The sequence below is a fragment of the Dermacentor andersoni genome, chromosome 3 (assembly GCF_023375885.2).
Source record: "Dermacentor andersoni chromosome 3, qqDerAnde1_hic_scaffold, whole genome shotgun sequence".
Classification (NCBI taxonomy): Eukaryota; Metazoa; Arthropoda; class Arachnida; order Ixodida; family Ixodidae; genus Dermacentor; species Dermacentor andersoni.
This window is the reverse complement of record NC_092816.1, coordinates 112,794,059-112,816,500: the sequence shown is the minus strand read 5'-3', so window position 1 is coordinate 112,816,500 and position 22,442 is coordinate 112,794,059. Positions and strand designations below refer to the sequence as shown.

At 48.9% G+C, this 22,442-nt stretch overlaps 1 protein-coding gene across 1 annotated transcript; it reads right to left on the bottom strand.

Moving 5' to 3' along the window:
• Nucleotides 1–6,728: 6,728 nt before the first annotated feature.
• On the bottom strand, nucleotides 6,729–14,930 carry LOC126539357 (uncharacterized). The gene is made up of 2 exons (XM_050186192.3): nucleotides 14,334–14,930; nucleotides 6,729–7,855 (listed from the first exon to the last, which is right to left on the bottom strand). Exons 1-2 carry the CDS (start codon nucleotides 14,667–14,669, stop codon nucleotides 7,610–7,612), a joined length of 582 nt encoding a protein of 193 aa, XP_050042149.1. The 5' UTR covers nucleotides 14,670–14,930; the 3' UTR covers nucleotides 6,729–7,609.
• Nucleotides 14,931–22,442: the final 7,512 nt, after the last annotated feature.

Genomic DNA, 22,442 nt, shown 5'->3' with positions numbered 1-22,442 from the left:
GTAAGTAATTGTGCAATGCACGCGTACACGCGCGCATTGTGGCATTATGCCATCTACATTGTGCCATATACATTGTGACGTCTACGTTGTGACAGTGTAGCAGGCTGTGTCAAAATACATTGGTGTATTTTGTCAATCGATCGCTTTTCAAGATACTTCCGTCACATGATGCACGGTGCAACTACATGCTGAATCGACGGTCATCATCTGAATGCATTCAACTATGCAGCCTGAAAATAATGCTGCTAAAAGGAGCCATATTGATATATTCATCGCAACGTCTGCTTTAGTAACCAATATATTCCCCGAGACAGTAGCTATGATCGAGAGACACAACTCAAGGCCGTCCAGCAGGTCTCGGCAGCTCCAGAGAGGCAGCGACTGCGCGAAACCGAGGAGAAGAGGGGCAGCACCCCCAGGAAGGGGGCGGCGGCCCTCTCGGACCCGCGGAAGTAGCGAGGAACCAAGACCTCGAGGAGCACAGCGCACGAGACTGACGTAGTGGCCGCGTCGCGGTAACGGCTTGTCCTCCCTGCGTAGAGGGAGCCTAACCGATTCTGCAGGCATTTTCAATAAAGTTGTTCTCTCTCTCTCTCTCTCTCTCTCTCTCGGTATCTTTGAAAGCGGCAAAACCACCCCCACCTGCGTGTATTTTTTTTTTAAAGCCAGTGGACACCTTTTCTCAACGCATGCACCGAATTGCATGCGTTGAAATCCGCCAAGTTATATCCACACTAATAATAACGTTATAGGCATAAAATATGCTTATTTTAATAAACACTTAGAAAAACCCCCTTCTTAACTGATCATGAAAAGAAAACTCTATGTATACGCAGGGACATGCGGTAGTGACGTGTGACCGCTCGTTTGGAAGGAGCATCGGGCAGAATAGCTCCTAGCCAGCTCCTTGCACAGCTCCTTGCACAGCTCCTAGTATGGTCGCGTTCATACAACTGGCTGTTTCTGCCTCCTTAATTAGTTTTGTTCCCTGTCAAACACATAACGCTAGAAAACTGTGAAAGCACGGTTCCCACCGCGACCGACAATCGGATGTACCGAAATTAGCTGTCACATTTTCGGTGCCAGCTGCTATCAGTCGTTGCAGTGGTAACAGATTTTCAAACGGAGAAATGTGCATGATCTGTACAATTCTACAATCGCGTATGGCCGTGCTCGAACGTAGCTGCACATGAGCATTGCCAAGTTAGTCACAGCGTGAGCAGGAACGCGACTGGACCTGACTTAATTCACTGACGCCCTGACGAGCGCTGAAAAAAAAGGACAAGCCTTTATGTTCGAAATGCCGTCACGTTTCCATTATCAAACCGTACTGCTGGTGCATACCTGCGCATAGCTAAATAAAACGCTTGAAAAAAATGATTTCATAATGCATTAAGCGCATGTATGCAGCCTAATAGCTTCACTGGTAATCCGTCCCCATATGAATGTTGCGGCCCCATGAATTTTTTGTGCCATCGCGTAGGCTTTTAATGCGCCGCAAGTCATCTTTTTAAAGCTACAACCCCATCGATCAGGCGTATGTATACTTGTCTTACATTGCTTGGTGCATTTTAAAGCGCAGTTTTTGGGCGCCGCTTCCTGCAACGAGCGTTGTCGGTGGCGGCATAACCGAGCAAATGAGTCCAGGTTAGATGAAAAATTTTCAATTGAGTCAGTGTCAACGCCAACGAGGGAGCTAGATATTGTATTGCAAATTAGGACATCGACCAAGCACTCCGTACAGATCGTTAACCAGCGAAGCTGAAACGTTATGCGCCGGTGTTTATCACTGTGCTAATCCGGACGGTTCATTAAACGACGACTTGTTAAGCTGCCGGATCCACGGTGCGCAGTTGCTGCTCGTGCACGGCTGCACGAGCCTGTTCTTGCGCCCGGGCTGCAGCATCGGCGCACAGCGTTGACGAGCTCGTTCCCCGTTCTGCTCGCGGCGTTGCTGATCGAAAGCTGCCTGTTCCTCAGGAGTATGTACGACGCGCGGTCTACCCATTTCGGAGCTGGAGAGAAAATGCTTTGCGCGCGCGCGCTCGGCTAGCCACATACACCTTCGCTGTAACAATAAGACGCTCAAGTAAAATGTCAGGAGGAACGATTTTATTGCAAGTATTGCATAACAGGCACGCACTGAAACGATGTTATAAAGTGGATTTGTTTAGCACTCAAACCACCAAATAAGCCATTCTTACCAATAAAGAAAGCGTTAGACGCCCTTTCTATATGGTGGACCTTATCAACCGGTGACTGGAAACAATTTATTTTTCTGCTGCCATTTCCTTTTCCTCCGCCGAATGTTTCTTGTACTTCCGGTTAGTAATCTAGTTTTACCTCAATCAGCATCAGAGCTATTCTCCTTTGGCGCATATCAAATAGGCATTATCCACAGCTATATTATAACAGCTCTACATAAGTTCAATGAAGCGCCTGAAATGCTGCGCTGCTAGAGGCCCTGACCGTGGTGAACTATTTATTGCTATAGCACTTATATGGGCAGTCCAGGCGCATTTCCGCCTTCGCCGTCGCTGTGGCGTTCAGTATAGGTCCAAGTGCAATAACACCGTGGCCGCGCACCGTATGCTCTAGCTGCGAGTGAAAGCGTCCGAGGGGGAGCCGAGGATGGCGGCGTAATCTCGCGTGCGTGCACGAGGAAGGAAGGTGGGCAGGAAGCGCGCCATTTTCACCGCGCGCAAGGCACTGGAGATGGGGATGGGGGGGTGGGGGGGGGGGGGTGTTGTTCTAGACTGGCGGCGGCAGCATATGGTGCCGACGCGCTGGCTCTATATTCAAAGTGATCTGCGCAATCAGTAGAGAGTACAGCTGCGCCGAGGGCTCATAGCTTCGTATGCGCTGTGTCCTTGCCACTTAGTTCGCTTTGATGCAAACAGGCAGCACGAAGGTCAATTCGCTCGCTGCTGCTGCAGCTCTTCCTCGCGCCAGCATTTTGTTTTGACAGAGAGTGTCAGCGCTCATCGAGTGAGATGTGTTTATGCCTAGTCCCTGATGTCATTGACCGCTGCAGGTCCTTATTCCCAAGGGAAGAACAGTACCTCCAACAAAGATGAGGACACGCCGATGCAGTTCGACTATCAGTGCCCCGACTGGCGCACACCATGCCGTCCCACGGCCAAGCACCTCTTCTGCGAAATTCGGGCTCATGAAGAGGCACGCCGCAAATACCTAGACAGGACGACGATGCCGAACTGCGAGGCCTGGATCTGACCCGCGGATGAATTGCATAAGCGTCCGTGTACAACTCGCTTCTGGCCTTCTCTGACGAGTCTGGTTTGCTCTTCCGACTGTAAGGCCCACGCAGACAACTGGCTGAACATCAGCTGCTTACCCTCCCTTTAAACCTATTGCCACGCCTGAACTCCCCAAGCCCCCCAACATAGGCCAAAGCGCCAGCCTTTCAAATAAAGGTGACATTCGTTAATTCATGCTTGCCTGTGTCCGCGTGACACCCTGCTTGTTGATTCAGTTAGAAAGCAAATGTTTACGAGTTTATACGGCCCATAAATTTACTATCCTTACTTCGTATAGCCGTCTAGTAACTTGCTATAGCAATAGATTCTTCGCCTTGCGGGCGAAACGGTGACTTTTCTTAACAACAATCCCTTCGATTTTATTTTGCACAGAAGATAGCTACGTGCGCACCTGCTAATGTCTACACCAACTTACACCGCACAAGATAGCAAAAAAAGTAGGCGCACAAATGGGGCATTGCTAAAGGCGCAGTGGTGAATTATGTGCCAGGAGAGCTATGACTGGCACATAGTCTGCAGTCTACCTATAAATTTACGCCTAGGTGAAAGAACTTATTTGAAGGCAGCGGTAAAATGAGAAAGGCGGCATAGGAAACAGATAAAAAGAAAGAAAAACGCCGTGCCTCCTCCGCTTCTCCACCACAAAGGTGCGCCACTTCAACAGAAGAAGGCGAGATGCATAGGTAGGCATACGTGTATACTCGCTTTACATTCATTTCACAGTCCATAGGTAGATACGTTGGTGATTGGCAAAGACTGTGAGTGGACGTATGAACGGGGGGTGAATACGGCTGAGTATGAGTAGACGTCGGTACGAACGAAATTCGGGGACGGTGATTCTGAGTGGACGTTGATACGGACCTTAGTGACTGTCAGCGTGCGTGAGTGGGCGTATGTATGCGGGTTAGTGCCGGTAAGTATGAGTGGAAGAGACTATGAACACGGATGAGTGCGAGCAGGAGCCATTGAGTTAGTGCAATCGAGCATCAGTACGCATCCATGAGTGTGAGTACGTAGCCTGCGAAAATATTAGTGAATGAGCACGAATGAGTTTACGCTTATTATGCCTACCTATTCTAATATGAACCAGTGTTGACACTGAAGCAAGTTTTCTTCGCCAAAGTCAGGTTGCTAGCTCGCTTCGGCAAATATTTGCTCCAACTGATACCAGACGAAATAATGCAAGACTTGGAGCATATATTATTGACACAACTATCTCATTTTTGCTATCGGTTTCGTTTGTTTTACGTGCACTGAAAATAATCATGTTCGTTTCCTTGCAAATATATTCAAGTGTTTTTCCCCGCGTTCTTTGCACGAACTCGGAAGACTCGAAGCGGTGTGATTACGTGGTCCTGCGCCAACTCCTGCGAAGTCGTCACTTCTCGTGAAAACGCGCTGTCCGAAGCTATAAGAATACTTCATATGGTTCACAACTTTATTTCATTGGCGTTCAGCACCTTGCTGACATTCATACTGGAGTTTTTTGCTGTGCGAGTTTGTATTACTAAAGACCAATGTCCCAGTCTAAAGTCCAAAGTCAAATGCCACCCTAATTCACTTGTCCACGCACAGAAAAAAACTGCCGCATTTGAAGGGAAGAGAACTGAAGGATCTGGAACGCAATGACACCATTTGACGGGCGTCGTCGTTCCCGCTACGTGTAGGAAGAAAAGCAAAAGGAAGTTTCCCGCAGCAGGTCTTAGCATAAAAGCAAGCAGCCGCGTCGATAAGTGAAGAAGCACTATTTACTGACGTAAACAAATACTAGGTATTCAGGTTCGAAAAAATAATTATATAAGCACAACACGTTGACTTGGATAAATATATTTTATTTCCTCAAAAGACATTCTAAGTTGCAAGTGCAGGCATAGACTAGAGACAAGGAGTGCCTGACAAATGTTCCTGCCCTCCAACACAGGTGTGGAAGCACAGCGCAAACAAACAGGTCCCATTTTGCTACACGTCAAACCCGTATACACTTGTGCCAGCACGGTGCATTTAAAGAAATGACGTTTTAATAGACCTTAAATATGAGTCTAAAAAAATTCTGTATATACAAAAGCAATCAAGTTGTCTACACTCTTGCTGTCGACTGTCGCGACTGCTTATGTACTTGTATTCGTATATGTGTAAAGATCTTACACTGTCTACATATAGCTAACTTAACACTTTTGATGTACTAAGAGTATTCCCAAACGCTTGCGCCCGGAAGGCCCGTAAGCCGGGGCGTACAAAAAGTACAGATTATTGAGTATTGACCCTGCCTTGTGCTTTGTGGCGAAACACTTAGGGAATTCGCATAGACTAGATATATTTTGCGAGGGTACACTAAAAATGTACTTTATTTGGCCCATGGCAGCAGCTTATTGACCATTCCCCATCGATTGCTAGTAAACCCTTTCAAGGCAGTTCAAGGGCTATAAGGCGTACTGCTGCTAAGCGCATGGTAGCAAGTTCAATTCCCGTCAGAGGGCGTGCCACATAGTGCTACGAGCCATTAGGGACCCTACTCCAAGCGCAAGGCCAAAAACGCTGGAGCATCGTGCTTTGAGTCTTCGTTAAAGAACGACAATTTGTAGAAAATGAGCTGTGAACCCGGCACTACGGCATCTCTTGTTTCCCCTGCGTTGCTTTGGGCCGTTCTTGTTGCCTTATCTCATCACATAAACAGCGTCTGAGATTAACTCGTAGCTAAACACGAGGTTGTACCTAGCCAGGCACAATTTAACCCCGCGAGTCAATTCCCCTCACGACGGCACGTATGCGAACGTCACGCATGAGCCAGCATGCATGAAAACGTATTCTATACGGCGCATCACCCGCTCTTTGAGAGAACGAAGCGGTCATAAATTGTGCCGCCATCTGCGCGGCCTTGCATTCTAAAGTTTTTCTTGTGCATATAAAACGAATCATTCTTTCCACGCTCCATTCATGGGCACTTGCTTTTCCATTTCACGATGTTAATTTTCATACTCGCTGAATTAGTTTCAAGCGCAACGCGTGAACGCTTTACTGGTGAAGGCGTTCTGTCACGTACATACTATAAAAGTTTCGCTTCGGTATTTATGTTTCATTTTATAGAAAGAAACACCTTGAAATTACCATGCTTTCATGCCCTTAAGTGTCGTGTTTATGCTTACTACAAATACAAAAGAAAGCACCGGTCTTCGCTTCACAGCAATTACCGTAAAAGGCACCAGTGAATAGCGCTAAATTTCTTCTACAAAAGGTCAACTTTCATGTTACTATGAAAGCGGCCATTGACAATTCTGTGCGCATCTCATGTACAAACAGCATTAAGCCAACGCTGGGTAAACTTCGGCACAGTGGTATATCCATATATATCAATGATATATCCATTATTAACGCTATTATAAAAACTTATATAGGTGCATCTGGCCGCATTCTTCCGCCGACTAAGAGAAATTAGGGGCATGCGAAGAATAGAACACCTGCCTCAATATGTCAATAGGCGGCTCTTGGTTTCTAGGCGACTTCTTTAATCCAGCCTTCGTGTTCATGGTGAATGCACAAAGCGTCTATCTTACAAACTCTTCTATCTTGCCCTGGGTCCCCCTTCTGTGCTATGTGCCCCTTCTTCCATCACGAACAGAAATCAAGTCGTCCAACTTGCTCTACTATTCCAGCGGTCACGTTTATTCACTCCGACTTTGCGGAAAATTAAGGCAAGTCAAGCATCACGATGGCCGTGATGAACAGTAAACAGCGTGAGCACAAAACATTAACCGCACAAATCACCATCGCGGAAAGCGCGCAACGTGAGCACCACCACTTTTATAAAGCGACGTATTTGTAGCAGTCCGAAGAGAACACCGAACTGTATGGGCACGTTGTAAACGGCTGGCGCATTGGAAACTCGGCAAGCTGCGCCGAACGTTTATACGAAGAAAACGTCCGTTAAGATTGCGCGCGGTCGATTCGGTTCCTTCACGCAAGTAACTGTTGGCCATTTCGGCAGCACTGCGCAGCAGCAAGAAAAGCGAAAGAAAAAAAAAACAGAGAAGCGATACGAACAAAGTGAGGTCAACTACAATGATTGCTCTCTTTGGCTATCTTACGTAGTGGTTGCGAGTGCAATTAGAAAGGAGAATCGCGGGAAGTACATAAACGAGCACAGCATGCATTCTATTTATATCGAAGAAAAACACTCATACGCAAACTTAATTGCAGCATGCATCGCAAAAATACGCATCACATGCTGAGCGTTGTCGCGGCAAAATATCGCAATGTCTCCACGCTTGCGTAAGACGATACGCTGTCCTGCGTCAGCGCGCTGACAAAGACGCTTCGCGACGGCCGCGCACTGTTCAACAGAGCGCAGGCGCCGAGGGTTTGGAGCAGTTGAACGCCAGCGAGTAGATGGGCAGCGTCGCGAGGGCCAACCGAGAGAGCCTGGCCGCGTCCTCTGGCTCGCCGCACAGCGTGCGCAAGAAACGCATGACGAAGAGCCTCGTCGCGAGCGCGTTGTGGGCGACGTCCGGCTCCCGAAGCGTGGCCGCCTTGTGCGCAGTATCGAGCACCCACGCTGTCCTCAGCACGGTCACCCGCTCAACCTGCGACCACGACACGAGAACTCTCTCAGAACGCGTTCTCAACATCACTGGGGTATTCGCGCTTTATCGTACGCGCACGTAATTAGTATATTTTTTTATGCGAAGCATATTACTAGAGCTCAACCCAGCTCCTCAGGCGCGGCGGTGTCGCCTTCAATACCACGTGACACCGTGACGTCACGACAGAGGAGAAACGGGGCTCCAACTCGCGCCGTCGCTCGCGGCGTCGCGGCGGTATATAAGCAGCTGCGCTTTTTCTAGGTGGCTTTGGCTCAACTCTTGCAAGATGGTCTGGGTGGGAATCGAACCAGGGTCTCCGGAGTGTGAGACGGAGACGCTACCACTGAGCCACGAGTACGATGCTTCGAAGCGGTACAAAAGCGCCTCTAGTGAATGCGGTGTTGCCTTAGAAACGAGCTGTTTCTAAGGCTCAGGCGTGCGTCGCTTGCTCAGGCGCACATTTCGTTGCCGCGCCGAACGCTGCGTTGCTCGACGCTCACCGCGTCCAATGCGGGGCGCGTAGTCGCTGCGCCGTAGCCCATTGTCTTACACCCCTTGGCGGGTCGACGGTAACGCTGTAGCGTTCCACTCTTGAAGGCGAAGCAGAGTAACAGATGAGTTGTTTCTTCTACTAGCCGAACCAAATATAGCCAAGCAACAGCAGTTCACCAGGCTAAACAGTAGTTCAACAACTAAAATAAAGGCTAGTATGCTTCGCATCCTGGGCTTAACCTTAGCTAAGCCACAGCCATTTTTATTTATTTGCTTAAAATACCTTACGGGACCGAAAGGGCATCGTGGAAGGCGAACGAAGAGGGATATTATAAGGAGATGCGAAATATATACTGGGCAAAAAGGGAAAGGCAAAGCATTGTGCAGGGCTAGGGCCAAAAGGCAGGAACGCACATAAGTGCAAGGTGCGCAACATCATCATTGGAGAAGTATATAAATGCAGCACAGATGCCAAGCACAGAACTGAGTAGTGAAACAGCAGCTGTTTATAATTGAAATGGGAAGTATTGTAGACGAACCAAGAAGCCAAAAAGCAACACAATAGCAAACACACACACACACACAAAATGATACACAAGACAAACCTCATTGAAGCCATGATATACACCCGTGAGCAAAAGTATACGGACCACAACGTCACTGAAAAAGCAGGACTTCATTGTAATTAACACGCATAAAGGGACACTGACGAGTGCACTAGAATATACGTAATGCCAAGTTTGGACCGCAGTCTTTAATTTCAAGTTGCATCCCAGACAGAGGAGAAAATTAGTTTTATTGCGAAATCGCTGCTTCGCCAACTTTTGTTCACGGGTGTACCTTGAAAGTATTCGCGCATGCAGCTGATTACTAAATGGTCGGTGGTTGAAGATGGATGCGCTAATAGCGGGAAGATCACACGAAAGAACGGTGGCACGTGGGACGGCTGATGAATTGTAGACTTGTGTTCTTCCTTGTATGCGCTTGACGCTGCAGTGACGATACAAGCGGCGCGAAATACGTGAGCGCGCTTCGAGAGGGAACGCATAGCAGGTCCATTAGGCGTCAAAATATCTCAATGCATGCACGCTTGCTTAGCCTCAGTGTTGCCCTCCGTCGACAAACAACGCATAGCGGCGGCCATCCACTGTTCAAGATAGCGCACCGCCCGCTTATTCTGCAAAGGATGTGCCGGTTTAATGAACATAACGTATTTGGGACGAAATGACAGCTGTTGCTGACGAAAATTCATGGTAGTGCCAAGAGTTATAGTATGGGCGATAATCGCCGTCATAATTATAAACAAGGTGTCACTAATAAGCTATTTCAAATAACAATTTTAGGCGAATGCAGTTCGAGTATTCACGTCAGTCAGAGCTTACATAACGTTTTGTTGGGTTGCTTCGCACAATATTGTGCTAAGCACTCGATACGTGCCGTAAAGTACACTGCGGTTCAAGCAAACGCTGTTTCAAACTGCGTTTGTTTGTTTTTTCAACATGCGGAAACAGTCTTTCCGACGTATTTCCAGCGTTGAGTTACTCACTCGTGGGTGTGCGCTGCTATTCTGAACCTAAATGCATCTCATGAGGCAACCGAGTGTAGCTCATTTAGGTGACGGTATCAGCCATCACAACAGATAGCTATCGCGTGGCGTGACGCGAGGACAATGCACAGGAAACGCTCTAAAGGTAATACCCTGGAAATATACAGTGAGCCGCACTCTGCACGCGCCGCAAATTCTAGCGGTTTCGAAGGCTGCAATTCGCCGACAGTAACATGTTTTGATGGACTTCATTCTTTTTCTGTGTTCTTAGCCTTTCTGTTCTTCGATGCCGCTATTCTGCGAGTATTCAAAACGCATTATTCCTTAAATCCTTTCATATTGCTGTACTTTTACGTTTCCATTCGCGGTTAAATTATACATCTATTTTTTTCTTCTTGTGAAGCACTTACTGTACCAAAATTCGTCAGTGTGTTGTTATGTGCCTTTGTTCAACTGATCTGTCTTTCTTGTGTTTCTCTAGCTCTTCATGAGGGAATTCCAGTTGGTCGAAATTTGTTATGAGTAGTGCTCACCACTCAAGCAATCTTGGAAGAGCGGCATGGCTGGTAAATTTAGAGCTCTTTTTTAGCAGCCTTTAAAGAGCACACCTAATGAGACGACTCGTGCAGCTGGTAGTGGTCGCTATGACGGAAGTACCAGCATGCCACCTTCGATATTTCACAGCGTGCCAACCTTATGATTGGTTGGTTTTGAATTAAGGCAACGGCAAATAAAATGTTCGTTAAACGGAACCGCATATTTTTTCCCACTCCGGGTAAATGGAACTAGAAATATTACAGGAAACCAAACTGAGCAGCCTGAGCGGCATCGCGATACCATGGCGATACGCATTACTGTTTGTGTCTTTCCCGACATCTCAGGTTTTCCCGCCAAGTCCCCGCGTCCTCGCCAAGGCAAGTTTTGTTGGTGCCGTGGCAACGTTGTTATAACGTGGTTCTACCGTGGTGGTGGATGGTCTGGTTTCTGAGTGTTTGCGTTGTTGGTGAGCTATTCATTTGATTACCGTTCTCAATGGCAGTACAGAAAAGCCGTGCAGTGTGGTCACGCGGGAGACGAAGGTCAAAGCAATCGATGACATTGGAATTGGTTGCAATTAAACGACTATATATATGCATAAATATATGTTTTATTTTACGACCAAATAATTATTGGTTCCTTATTATCTTTTGTTGTACTAATTACGTTTCGTGCTGTTAGCTCTAGTTAGCGGCTGCGTGCAAGAAGCTTTGTAATCAGATCGGAAACACCTGCTATCTGCTGTTGGCAATACAGTATCTGCCCCTTTCAAAAAAGCACCTTCTGTACCCTTGAGCTCGATCTCCCGCTAAATATTACTCGCGATAAACCCACCGTCATATGCCGTTGTGGCTTCGCTGCGGCGCTGCTAAGCCCGAGGGCACGGGGTCAAATTCCGGCCCGCGGTGGGAAACTCCCCGGTTTCGGTGGCAGAGGTAATTGGCGCCATCACTGCACGAGCTGTACAAGTCGTGAAATGGGTGAAACATTGTGGAGCACAAGCACAGCTACCGAGGACCACGAAACTGACGAAACTACCCACGCCGGTCAACGCACACCAGCGCACGCTTCCAGATAACAGCAGATAACGAAACATGAAACGTCATGCAGCGGCATCCGCTGTTATCGGGAAGCGTGCGCTGCTGTGCGTTGATAGGCGCGGGAAGTTTCGTCAGTTTCGTGGTCCTCGGTAGCTGCGTGCTTGCGCTCCGCGATGTTTCACCCGTTTCACGACTCGTATACCGCTCGTCCAGTGGTGCACGAATACCTCAAAAACAAGCCCTGCAAGGTTGTTCCGGGTGCCTAAAGACGGTGAGCGCGCAGACCCAAGGACATCAGAAGGCGCATGTACACGAACACAGCCCTGTCCATGTGTGTGCTCCATGAGCCTCCGGACGTCGTTGCGCCTTGATTGTGCTACACTTCCCTCTTGCCGGTAGAGAAAGCTGACAAATAGATGTTCCTCCTCATTGTCACCTGGTCTATGACGCGTTTTTCTGTGCCAAGTCTCATTCTGCAACTTCAGTAACTCGCCCAGCTTTCTATCCCGCCCTCAGTGCTTTTTCTCTGTGTCACGTCCTACAAACGTACTAACGTACTAACGTACTTGTTCGTGTTTGTGTATTATCTCAGTAATCGCCGATGGGAAAACCGCGCGAACAACTTTCATGTGCAGGCATGGTACGCTCTTTATTCTGGAAAGCGTGAGCATTGCAAGTCTCCTCTATGCAGATTTTTGCAGCTCGTGTTTACTATACAAAGGAGTGCCCAGTAGGTACGACTTAGTGCCTTAAGTGACGTAATTTTACTGCTAAGCATTGCATTCGGGGCGAAAATAAAGTTGTGCTGTTGGCTTATTTTACCTGGTCATTGATTGAGGAATAGGCCTTTCTGCGAATTTTTTTTATGTGCTGCTGCAAAAGCCGACTGCCTTCTGTTCCCCCTTGCCACCGTTACTCAAGTAGTGGCCAAGTGCAAAATAATGTCATAATGTGTATTTCAGTTTTTAGTACAATGTTATTTTTGTTCTGCCATGTCTTTTTCATTTTGTTCAGTAGTAATAAACATGTCACGCATTTCATATACTTTCGTGCAGGTTTATAAGTAAGCTCTTTTTTTCTATGGCTGTCAATCAAACAATGTTAGCATTTTATTATATTTTTAGGTATTTTGCGTGCCATTGTGTTTGCCATTACCAGTGAGGTTTCCCTTTCTATAGTAGTCATGACTATGTCATACACGTCGTCCAGTTTTCTGCAATATCTTAGTGCATATATCAGAAGCTCGTGTACATTCCGGTCTTGAGGGCCTTATATAAAAATCTTGTTTTTTTTTATATATATATGTTTGTGTAGATGAAACGGCCTTCGCGTTTTCTAGCGCTTTTTTGTTATTCTACCGTCTGTGAACTTTTGTGTTTAGTACTCTTGCATATGTCATGCACCTTTCCCTTTTGCTCATTTTTTGAGCGTGTATCCCACAACGTTACAAGAAAAATGTGCTTTCGGAAACGAATCAATAAAGCGAGACTAAAGAGCTGTTGTGTTGGAAGTGGAATTTTTCTATGCGCCGGCACATGCTGGTATAAGTATGGGCAACACTGCGTGCATGCCATCGCATAGCCCACGGCGCACCACGCGCCAGCTCGCAAGCAATGCCAATGCATGGCGTAGCGCGCGGATTGCTTGCGAGCTGGCGCGCGGTGCGCCATAGCGCGCGCGCGATAGAAAATAATAACGCGCCCCGTACAGGTAAAAAAAAACAGTAAGCGCCGCGCGCGGCATGGGGGAAAGGGGAAAGGGAATGGACCGGGTCGGCATCATAAGAACAAAAAGACAAGAAAACGTTTGGGAGAGGAGGCGCCGCGCGGCTTCCGTTCCTGTTGCCATGACATCGTAAACAATCGTGTGCGCCGCCATTTGGCTTCTGCGTCGCCCTGCTGTTAGGGCCGTAACTGAAGGGGACCTTGGCGCTAGCGTCGAAAGAGCGTCTGCTCGAAAACAGCCAATGGCAGCCATGCGGAGATTCACCTCTGTATTTCGGCCACAGCGGCCACATTTCGTTGGGGGCGAAATGCAAAGATGACCGCGTACAGTACAATGGCTGCACGTTAAAGAACCTCAGGTGGTCAAAATTAATCCGCAGTCCCCCACTACGGCGTGCCTCATAATCTTATGGTTGTTATGCATGTGAAACACCACAATTTAATTTTTAACGCCTGATAAACTGAACCTACTTCCTTAGTCCCTTGAGGTATCGTTTAAAGAGAGCACACCGTAGATGTAAACCGCAGAAACGTATAATGATTGAAACAACCGCTACAGCGATTTCAATTGTAGCATCTGAAAAACAAGCTTTATTTTACTAATTGCGGGTAGCACAATTTTGATTTAGCTGCCTATAGTAGTTTTACGATTGCTGGAAATTATTAGCCTAAAGTAATTGCAGCACGATGTTTACAAATTTGAAATTCTGCCTTATAAACGGAGATTTTTGTAAACTTCAGCTGTTATGCATTTCAAGTGCCGAAAACTTGATACGTGAATTTACAACTTACGTGAAATTCATACAATACTTACGAGGGCTTTTCGAGTCCAACACACTCGCAAATTAGTGGCATATTGAGACCTTTGTATAATACATTAATACTGTCCACCGTAGATGTCTCAATCTGCACAAGCAACAGAATTTTGATATCGTTACCTATCACGATAGGAACGGGGGAACCTGCACGCAAGCATTTGCACGAGAACTTCCCGTAGTTAATCGCACACGCCAAACACGTGACGCCGGTGAGTAGCGCTGCGTGTAGGAAAATCAACAGCCGGTGCGAAGTGAAACTACACACGAAATAATCGCTCGCGCCCACGAGTGTTCGACACACTCCCAGAAACGCGCGCATACCTCGCCAAGCGTGACTCCCATGTTGGCGCTCACGTAGCGGGCCAAGCAGCTCGCGGGGGTTGCCAGGTCCACTCGCGAAGAAAGCGCGTCGAACACTTCGCCGGCCAGGAGCGTTCCCAGGCTGCCGTAGTTGAGGACCTTGCGGTTCGAGTCGCTGTAGTATACGTCCGGCAGCAGGTGGTTCACGAATTCCCGGCCACCCAACGCCACGTCGACCGCCGACGTATCGTTGCTCCCGCACAGTCCGTGCGAGCCGGCGCTTTCCTCTGCCATCGTCGCGATGTGGGCCAACTCGTCACGTCCCACGGCTACTCCGGAACGTGAAAGCATGATCATGTTCGCGACGAAGTCGTCCCCGTACTCCGGCACGGCTGGAACGGGAGCCCTCGATAGGTTAAACAGGTCTGAAATGGAGAAGAAGCGTCGTTCTTGCGGATAGCTTCAAATTGGTTGAAATAAGGTACCGAAATGACATTCAAAGCCACAGTGATTAAAGGGGTCCTGAACCACCCCTCAGGCTAGGTATAGAAATACATTCCGCAGACAGCCTGCGCTGCCTGCGAACATCTAAGCCAAATTTTGCAGTCGCGCGCGGCGCGTGGAGCTCGCAACCGGCACGCGAAGTCAGGTGCTTCACAAACACTCGCTTTTCAAGCCTGGCCTCCTCGGCAGCCGCGTCGACCCGGCCGGCGGCTTGCGTATGTCGTCAAACACAAGGCGCCCATAGACGGCTGCTATTAGCTGATAGCTGACATCAATCAAGAAGGGTGTCTGGATCAGTGCACTTCTTCCTATACTCTTACTTCGTGTATTTATTGACGCAGTTTAACAAACCGACTGCAGTAAGGAAAGCTCTGCTTTAGAATTTCGATAAGAATTTCGCTCACTTCCGGAAGAAGCCGAGTATCGTTTGATCATGCGCGGCCGCGGCTACCCGCGTAGGAATTCAACTTTGGCCACCCTACCTATCGGAGTCGAAGCCGTTGGCCGATCTCGCTAATTTCGATCACTTTTGAACACTCAAATACAGCCTCGAACCACGCGAAAGGTATGGTCAGACCACGCGTACGCTTATCAGCGCTCTCATGACCACCTCGCGTTCTTTATCATGCACCTAAATCTAGATGCATGAGCTGTTTTCATATCGCCCTCATCAAAATGCGACCGCCGCGACCGGTAACCAAACCCGCGTCTTCGTGCCCAGCAGCAGGACGCCAAATAGTCATTGCGCCACTGCGCCAGTGCGGCGGGTGCTTCTTGCGCAATATTTCCTACTGTCAACTTCATTTTGCAACCAACTTCGATTTTGCAAAGCACTGCATTCGCTTTAGCTGCAGCTTGTGGCGGCTCCTAGCACTCTGTCTTCTTTCATATGTCACAAATAGAGCATCCGGAAGAAGAAACCAGCTCCTGCACTCACCGTAGCGGCGGCGAAACTTGCTCTTTTTGCTTTTATCAGTGACTCTAGAAGAGCCTGCTATATAGGGTAGGTTTGTGAAACATAGCTGAACTTCTCTGGCTAAATTATTCCTGTAAAATTCTTAATCCTTCACAAAGATTACTCATTACAGAAAAAGAAAAGCTTCACTGATAATACGATACTCTCTATGGGAAATTTTAGCACAGCTTTATACGTGCTTTCGTTTCGCTATATAATGGCTGGCGCCACGCACAACCTGTCTCGTACTGCAAGTTGCAAACTGAGTGAAGTGTGGCGCGACTGCCTCGCTAATCTGGAGATCGCGAGATCCAGCGCGTGGGTGGCGCGTGGGCCCGGTGCAGACCAGCCGCCGCCGGCAGACATTCCCAGACGACGTGCGCTACTGTGGCGCCATCTTGTAGCCATCGTCTCCGCACTAGGATTTTCTTCTCACCCACCCTCCTCCTCCGCTTTCAGCCTCATGGTGCCGCTGCACCCTTCACCCCCCCCCCCCTTTCCTCCTCGCGTGTTCCATCCGCCACTGCACTCCACGTTCATCTTTCGCAGCGCTCGTTCGCTCGGTTACGCCGACACAGCCGACAGGAAGGGAGCCTAAAAGCTGCTCTGTAAAACGCAAATCAGGAACTTCTGCGAGAAATCAGGGCAACAGCAACCCTAGTTGCGTAATTTACACCGAATCGGTGTGACGAATAACGTCTCTTCCTGAAATTTTGTGGATGAGCATGTGTTCCGATTTCTCCGCTCTGCAGCATATTTCCAGGTTCTTCATTGCACGCTGAGTCGGCTGCTTATGAATTGCACCTATACACCCTCCGCATAGTTTGTGCCCATTTTTCGAGCTCTTATGGTTGTTAATTGGAAAGCATGAAGTACCAAAAGCTAGTTTGGGCCAATAACCGACACTGTAAGGCAGCGGTGTGAAGATTATATGCTTGAGCTGCCAGTCCTCGCCTAACAACTACTATTACACGAATCCTGAATTTATCTGTCTGTTACGTGCTATTCTCGTTTTTTTTTCTTTGTCAGCTTTAACACATCTCTCCATTTCAGATATTTTCACACCTTCTTAGCTTCCAGTTACACGCGTAGATTAGCGCTATAGACGTGTTTCTACCTCTGCCCACCACCTATATAGATCCTCCTCCTAATATTTACCGAATTCATGAATGAAGCCTCCGCTGTGTGGCAAGAAGCTTCACTGCTAAGATTTTACTTATTCTTTCTTTTTCGCGTTCAAACGTGCGGATCTAATCAGGTTATTACTCGAATACCGAGATTCGCACCACAAAAAGCAAGCATGAAACTGAATTCAAAGTACAATTAAAGCACAACTAAAAGCCATCGCGTATGCCTGTCAATTGCCCGGTATGTGAGCGGGCGTCACAGTCTCCGCTCCGGCCGGTGCTGCGCATGGCGCTGCTGAGCGGGACCACTTGCGTTCGCAGCTAATCTGAGGTGGGTTCGAAGGCTAGCTGACCGTATATAGCTGGTGGCTTCATGTCATCTGGCGCGCCTAGTTCGCGTTGAAGCGAGATGGTGGTGAAAAGCATTTATTGGGCTATATATGCAGAGAGGCGCTCGGGGAGAGACCTCTAGTGGTTGCGACCCACTAGTGGGTCGCACCCACTACCTCTAGTGGGTCGCACCCACTAGAGGTCTCTCAGTATTGCAAGGGGTGTGACCCACCTCTAGTGGGTCGCACCCCTTGCAATACTGGAGGCAGCATGAAGGAGAATTCAGTCGCCGCTGCTGCCGCTCTTCGTCACGCCAGCGTTCTGGCAGCGAGTGTCCGCGGTCATCGAATGAAACGTCTTCATGTTTGCCTGCGCGCGTGCCACCGCGCTTCTTAATTTAGTTAATAAGCGAATTTTTACAACATTTTATACAGCTAACAAAACGACTAAGCTTACAGAGCATAGCTGCCTAATATATTTGCTATCGCATTCAATACTTCGCCTTTCGAATGAAGCTGTGACTTTTTTTCACTCAACTACAAAACATCAAAGCAATTTGATGAATTGAAGAGTGGCCGAATAAACAACAGCCTAATTAACACATTTCAAATAATGCATACACTTCTATCGCGTCCGGTTTCGTATTTTTTTTTGTAACGTTACGATTGATTATTGGGTTAGGGCCCGCACTAGGGCCAATTCTTGGCAAAGAGCGAGAAATGGATGGTGTAATTAGCCAACAATGGTTACGAAGGATGTAACGTGGCTGTAAAGGCACCTAAATTCAGTAGCTGTAAATAGCTTAGAATATACATATATTCAACTGGAAACAATTATTACTGGTATGTACTATGATCACAAAAGTTTTGCGACGAAGAATCATAAGCGTGACGTAGAGCTGACAGTAGCACTAGTACTTTGACAGAGACCTTGGACGCAAGGCCTGGTAGGTACGTGCTCTACAAGTATTCTTGCATTGCAGCTACAACCTGCGAGGTTGTAGCTGCAATGCAAGAATATTTGTAGAGCGAAGGGAAGTACAGCGAAATGGACCATACAGCGAAGGGAAGTATTTTTTTTTCTCTCTACTTCTATTTCAGGGCACTGAAGAAGAACGTGGATAACCGCAAGGCTATTGGCACACCTACTACATGTTGTAGGATCACTTCCAGTGAGTAGGTGAGAGTGGGTGGAGGAGGTGTGCCCGATTCTTAATTTACAAAGAAGCACTTCCTTGTTCCCTTCTGTCCTCTCTGATGCCCAGTTCAGTTTTAGTCGTGTCATGAGCAGCTAATTAGATAATTTAGTAGTATACCTCTGCATTTGCCAGTACTTCATCAATTGATGCCGTAAGAAAGGTTTAAGGTCTGTCCGTACGTCTGTATAACTGAGGGCTACTGATGCAGCGTTTTCGTGAGCAGATACATTGCCTTTTATGCCTAACGTTACCATACCGCATATCCAGCAAAAGCAAGTATGCGTCCGCCAAAATAGGACGCAAACAACTTAAGTTATTGCAGCTGTCAGAGTGTAGAGTACGATCAACTTTTTAAAGATAACATATTAACCTGCGACTCTCACTTTTTTGGGGTACTAGCTGCAAGTTCTAGCTGAAGGTATGCCAATGCACGGCACAAGCGTGTAGCTAAATATGCTGGTGCCACCAGTCTACAAGTTACACGATACAAAGTCGGGCGGTCGGACACCAGAGGTGCAAAATTTGGAAGTTCCCTGCGCTCATGTTTTCCCTCTATTCAGGAGCCGATCACACTGTACATTCACGAGCGATCGCGTTCGAGAAACAATTTAGCGGCGCGCATACCTTCCACCCATGCGGTCGTCCTGTACGGCTCGAACTCGTCCAGTCTGGCACCTTTGAAGCGTTTGAATGTGGCGCTCGAAGCCTTGCGAACGTCCTTGATCATACGAGACACATCCGTCGCGGTGCCGTCGCGCAGCACTCGCGTCTTGAACCACAGCCCGAAGACCTCCTTGACGTGCGTGTGCAAGATGCGCACGCATATTTCGCTTCTCGCGCCAGCACTCAGGTCCCCGCGCAGCGGCCGAACCCAATGCTCGAGTATCATGAACTTCGCCAGAGGGACGAGCAGCAGGTATATCCTGGCCGCGACCAGGTCGGCGCTGCCGAGAGCGTCCAGTATGACGCGAATCGCCCGTGGGCTGTTGGTGCTGGTCGCGCGGGCGAGGTCGTCGACCGAGGACGAGTCGTGCGATGCCGTCGAACGAAGGTGGTGGTGAATCTTGAAGACCTCGCACCAGACTCTCTTCACCCTGGCCGTGTCGAAATAGCTGCACGCAACGGACGTGTCGGCAGCGTCCATCGGGGCGTATTCGATCGCCCCTCGGACGGCATCGTCGATGTCCCGTATCTTGCGTCGGAGAGGCTCGGCGTCCACGCCCAGTTCCGCGGCCGCTTCCTCCACGAGCATTTGCCTGCGCCGTACTGCAGAATTACGCTCAAGCTCGCTGCCGCAATATCTCGTTTTTAAGGTCATTCAACCTTCATGAGAACATCGGTTGTTCGACCAAGGCAGCTCTGTACCCTTCATGCAGCGTAGGAAGCACTGATGGACGGTGAGCGGGAAAGGTCCCTCGATTGCCCAGTGTTGGTGAAATCAATCACCATCGTTAAGTAATCCCTTTGTGAAGCACTTTTAAAAGCCAATGTGTGTTTGCTAATTGTGTAATAACCCTCAGTAAGCTTTCAAGCCTATTTAACCAGTGAACTGCCTAATTATTCATTTTAGCACTCACGTTTCAGTGCAAGAATTGACGTCGCGCTACGCTCAGAACATGTCGATTTCCTACAGTTGGGAGATGCCCCTCTCCAAAAGCAGCGACGGGATGGAGTGACATTTATTGATTTCAGTTGATTTCCATTTAATGATGCATCAGTACCGGTTATTGAAGAGTATTGGGATAGAAACCGTTCGTGGGTAAGCTTGGATTGCCTTAAGTGCCAAGGAGAATTATAAGCACTTCTTTCCGGCAGTGCTATAGCAAGGCCTTACGAGAAAGCGCAACTATTTCGCCTATTGATCTCACCGCAAGGTGAGCCCTGATATTTGTAATTTGATGCTAGTATAAACGCCCGCTGTGACTCACTGGCTATGACGTTAAGCTGACGAAAGGGTCGCCGGTTCGACTCTTGCACACTGCGGCGGCACATTTATAATGCAAAAACAATAAAAAGTCTGTTACAAAACGTTTTACGAATAAACTTAGTCCGAAGCACTCGACTATAAGTCGTCTTCCATTGTATCTCTCTATTTCATGTCAGTCAAGAATACGTGCATGTGTTTAAGCACATGTGGGCTCTGTATTGACCGCCCGTCACTTTGTTATACACGCTCCTCGGAAATCGAGTTTTCCTCGCCGTATGAGGGCCATTGCCCCCTTCTCGCCCGACTGCGGCGCCTCCACAGCCACTCCGCAAACCTGCTTTTACTTTTCATTAAAGCCAGTCGACTCTCCGTTCTCAAGCTGTCAAGACGTGTATTCCTTGCTTCCGCTAAACCGAGTTCGCAAGAAGTGGTGACCCTGGACATTTAAGTTCTCTTTCGAACACTAGCCTTGGACGACGTTGCTCCTTTTTCTGCTGACAGAGACGACGCAACCATTACGTCCATTGTCATCGCCGCAGAGCTCCGGCTTCCCTGCTTTTGGCCCAACAATCTCCGAGTTTGGTTTTGTAAATATAGGCCCGTTTTCAACTCCGGCGCATCACTTCACACGCGGCAAAGTACCTGCACGTCGTCGCCGCGCTACCCTCCGACATCGCCGATGGCATAAACGACTTGCTAGCGTGTGCGCCTTCGGCCACCGCATACGACGATCTGAAACGCATGATCCCGCAACGCCTCGAGCCATCGCAACAAAGTAGGCTCCAACAGCTCCTCTCCGAAGAACTCGGCGACCATCGACCGTCACGACTGCTGCACCGGTTGTGTCAGTTACTCGGTGAGCACTCCGCAATCGAGAGCCGAGCTTCCAATCTAGTGCGAGTTGTACTTGCAGCGCCTCCCACAGCACGCACGCATGGTGCTGGTGGGATTCGACGAGATGGGTCTCGATCGGCGAGCTCCACTCCCTGACCGCATACGTGACTGCTCGTCTTCGGCATAGCTACCCATCACCGCTGCAAGATCCTCAGAACTAGGAGACTGAATCTCGCGCCTGGAGGAAACAATCGAACGCCTTACCAGTGCACTGGAGAAGCTGACGACGGGCGGCAATACTGACCAACTTCGGCGCAACCATTCACCTTCACAGTCTAGCAGCGCACCTAGAGGCTCGCCGCGGCAGTTGTGCTGGCTCCACCGTCGCTTTTGCGAACGTGCAAGTCGCTGCACTCAGCCCTGTTCATGAACGGGAAACCGAACGGCCAGGCGCTAACGGCGGCATGCGACATCGGCCCTCGAGCAAGCCGCCTGTTCTTCATAGTCGACCGCATCACCGGCACCCGCCTCCTCGTCGACCCCGAAGCCGAGCTGTCTACCGTTGCCGCCACAGCCGCATATCGCCAACGTGGCAAGTCCACACCCACGCAGTGAACAACACTGCCATCGCGTCGTATGGGCTCCGATCAATAACTCTAGACATCGGACTCCGGCGCTTGCTCAGATGAGTGTTTGTGATCGCCGGCGTCAGCTTTGCCACACTTGTAGAAGACATCCTCGGCCATTTCAACCTAGATGTGAGTGTTCGCGATAGACGCCTGAAGGATAACGTCAGATCTCTCGTGGCATCCCTCGTGGGTGTACGTGGCCTGCTGTCCAATTTCACCTCATCTGGCATCCCTGCGTTTCGGCCGGTCTCAACGTATGCCAAGATACTTGCTGAGTACCCTCAACTCACGGAGTCCCGAAGCAATGCGCTGCCCGTGAAACGCAAGGTGACGCATCATATCACCACCACCGGCCCACCTGTCGCGGGCCGGCCACAAGGGCTCGCTAGACGGAGGTTGCAAGTCACCCGCCGTGAGTCTGGAACACATGCTTCAGCGCGGTGTTATTCGTCCACCCTCCACCAATTAGTCTTCACCTCCCCATCTGTTTCCAGAGCAGGACAGTGGCGACTGGCGGCCTTGTGGTGATTACCGGGCTTTGAGCACCGTCACTACTCCGAATCAATATACCTTTCCCCGCATACATGACTCGGCGCCCGTCTCGAAGAAACCAAAATTTGGTTTAG

Bases quoted from the DNA above. Each gene is read 5' to 3' on its own strand.
- LOC126539357 (XM_050186192.3), bottom strand. From the start codon at position 14,669: ATGATCATGCTTTCACGTTCCGGAGTAGCCGTGGGACGTGACGAGTTG. The intron at 7,856-14,333 runs GTATGCGCGCGT...TCGTGGTCGCAG, and splicing joins TGGGAGTCACGCTTGGCGAG to GTTGAGCGGGTGACCGTGCT.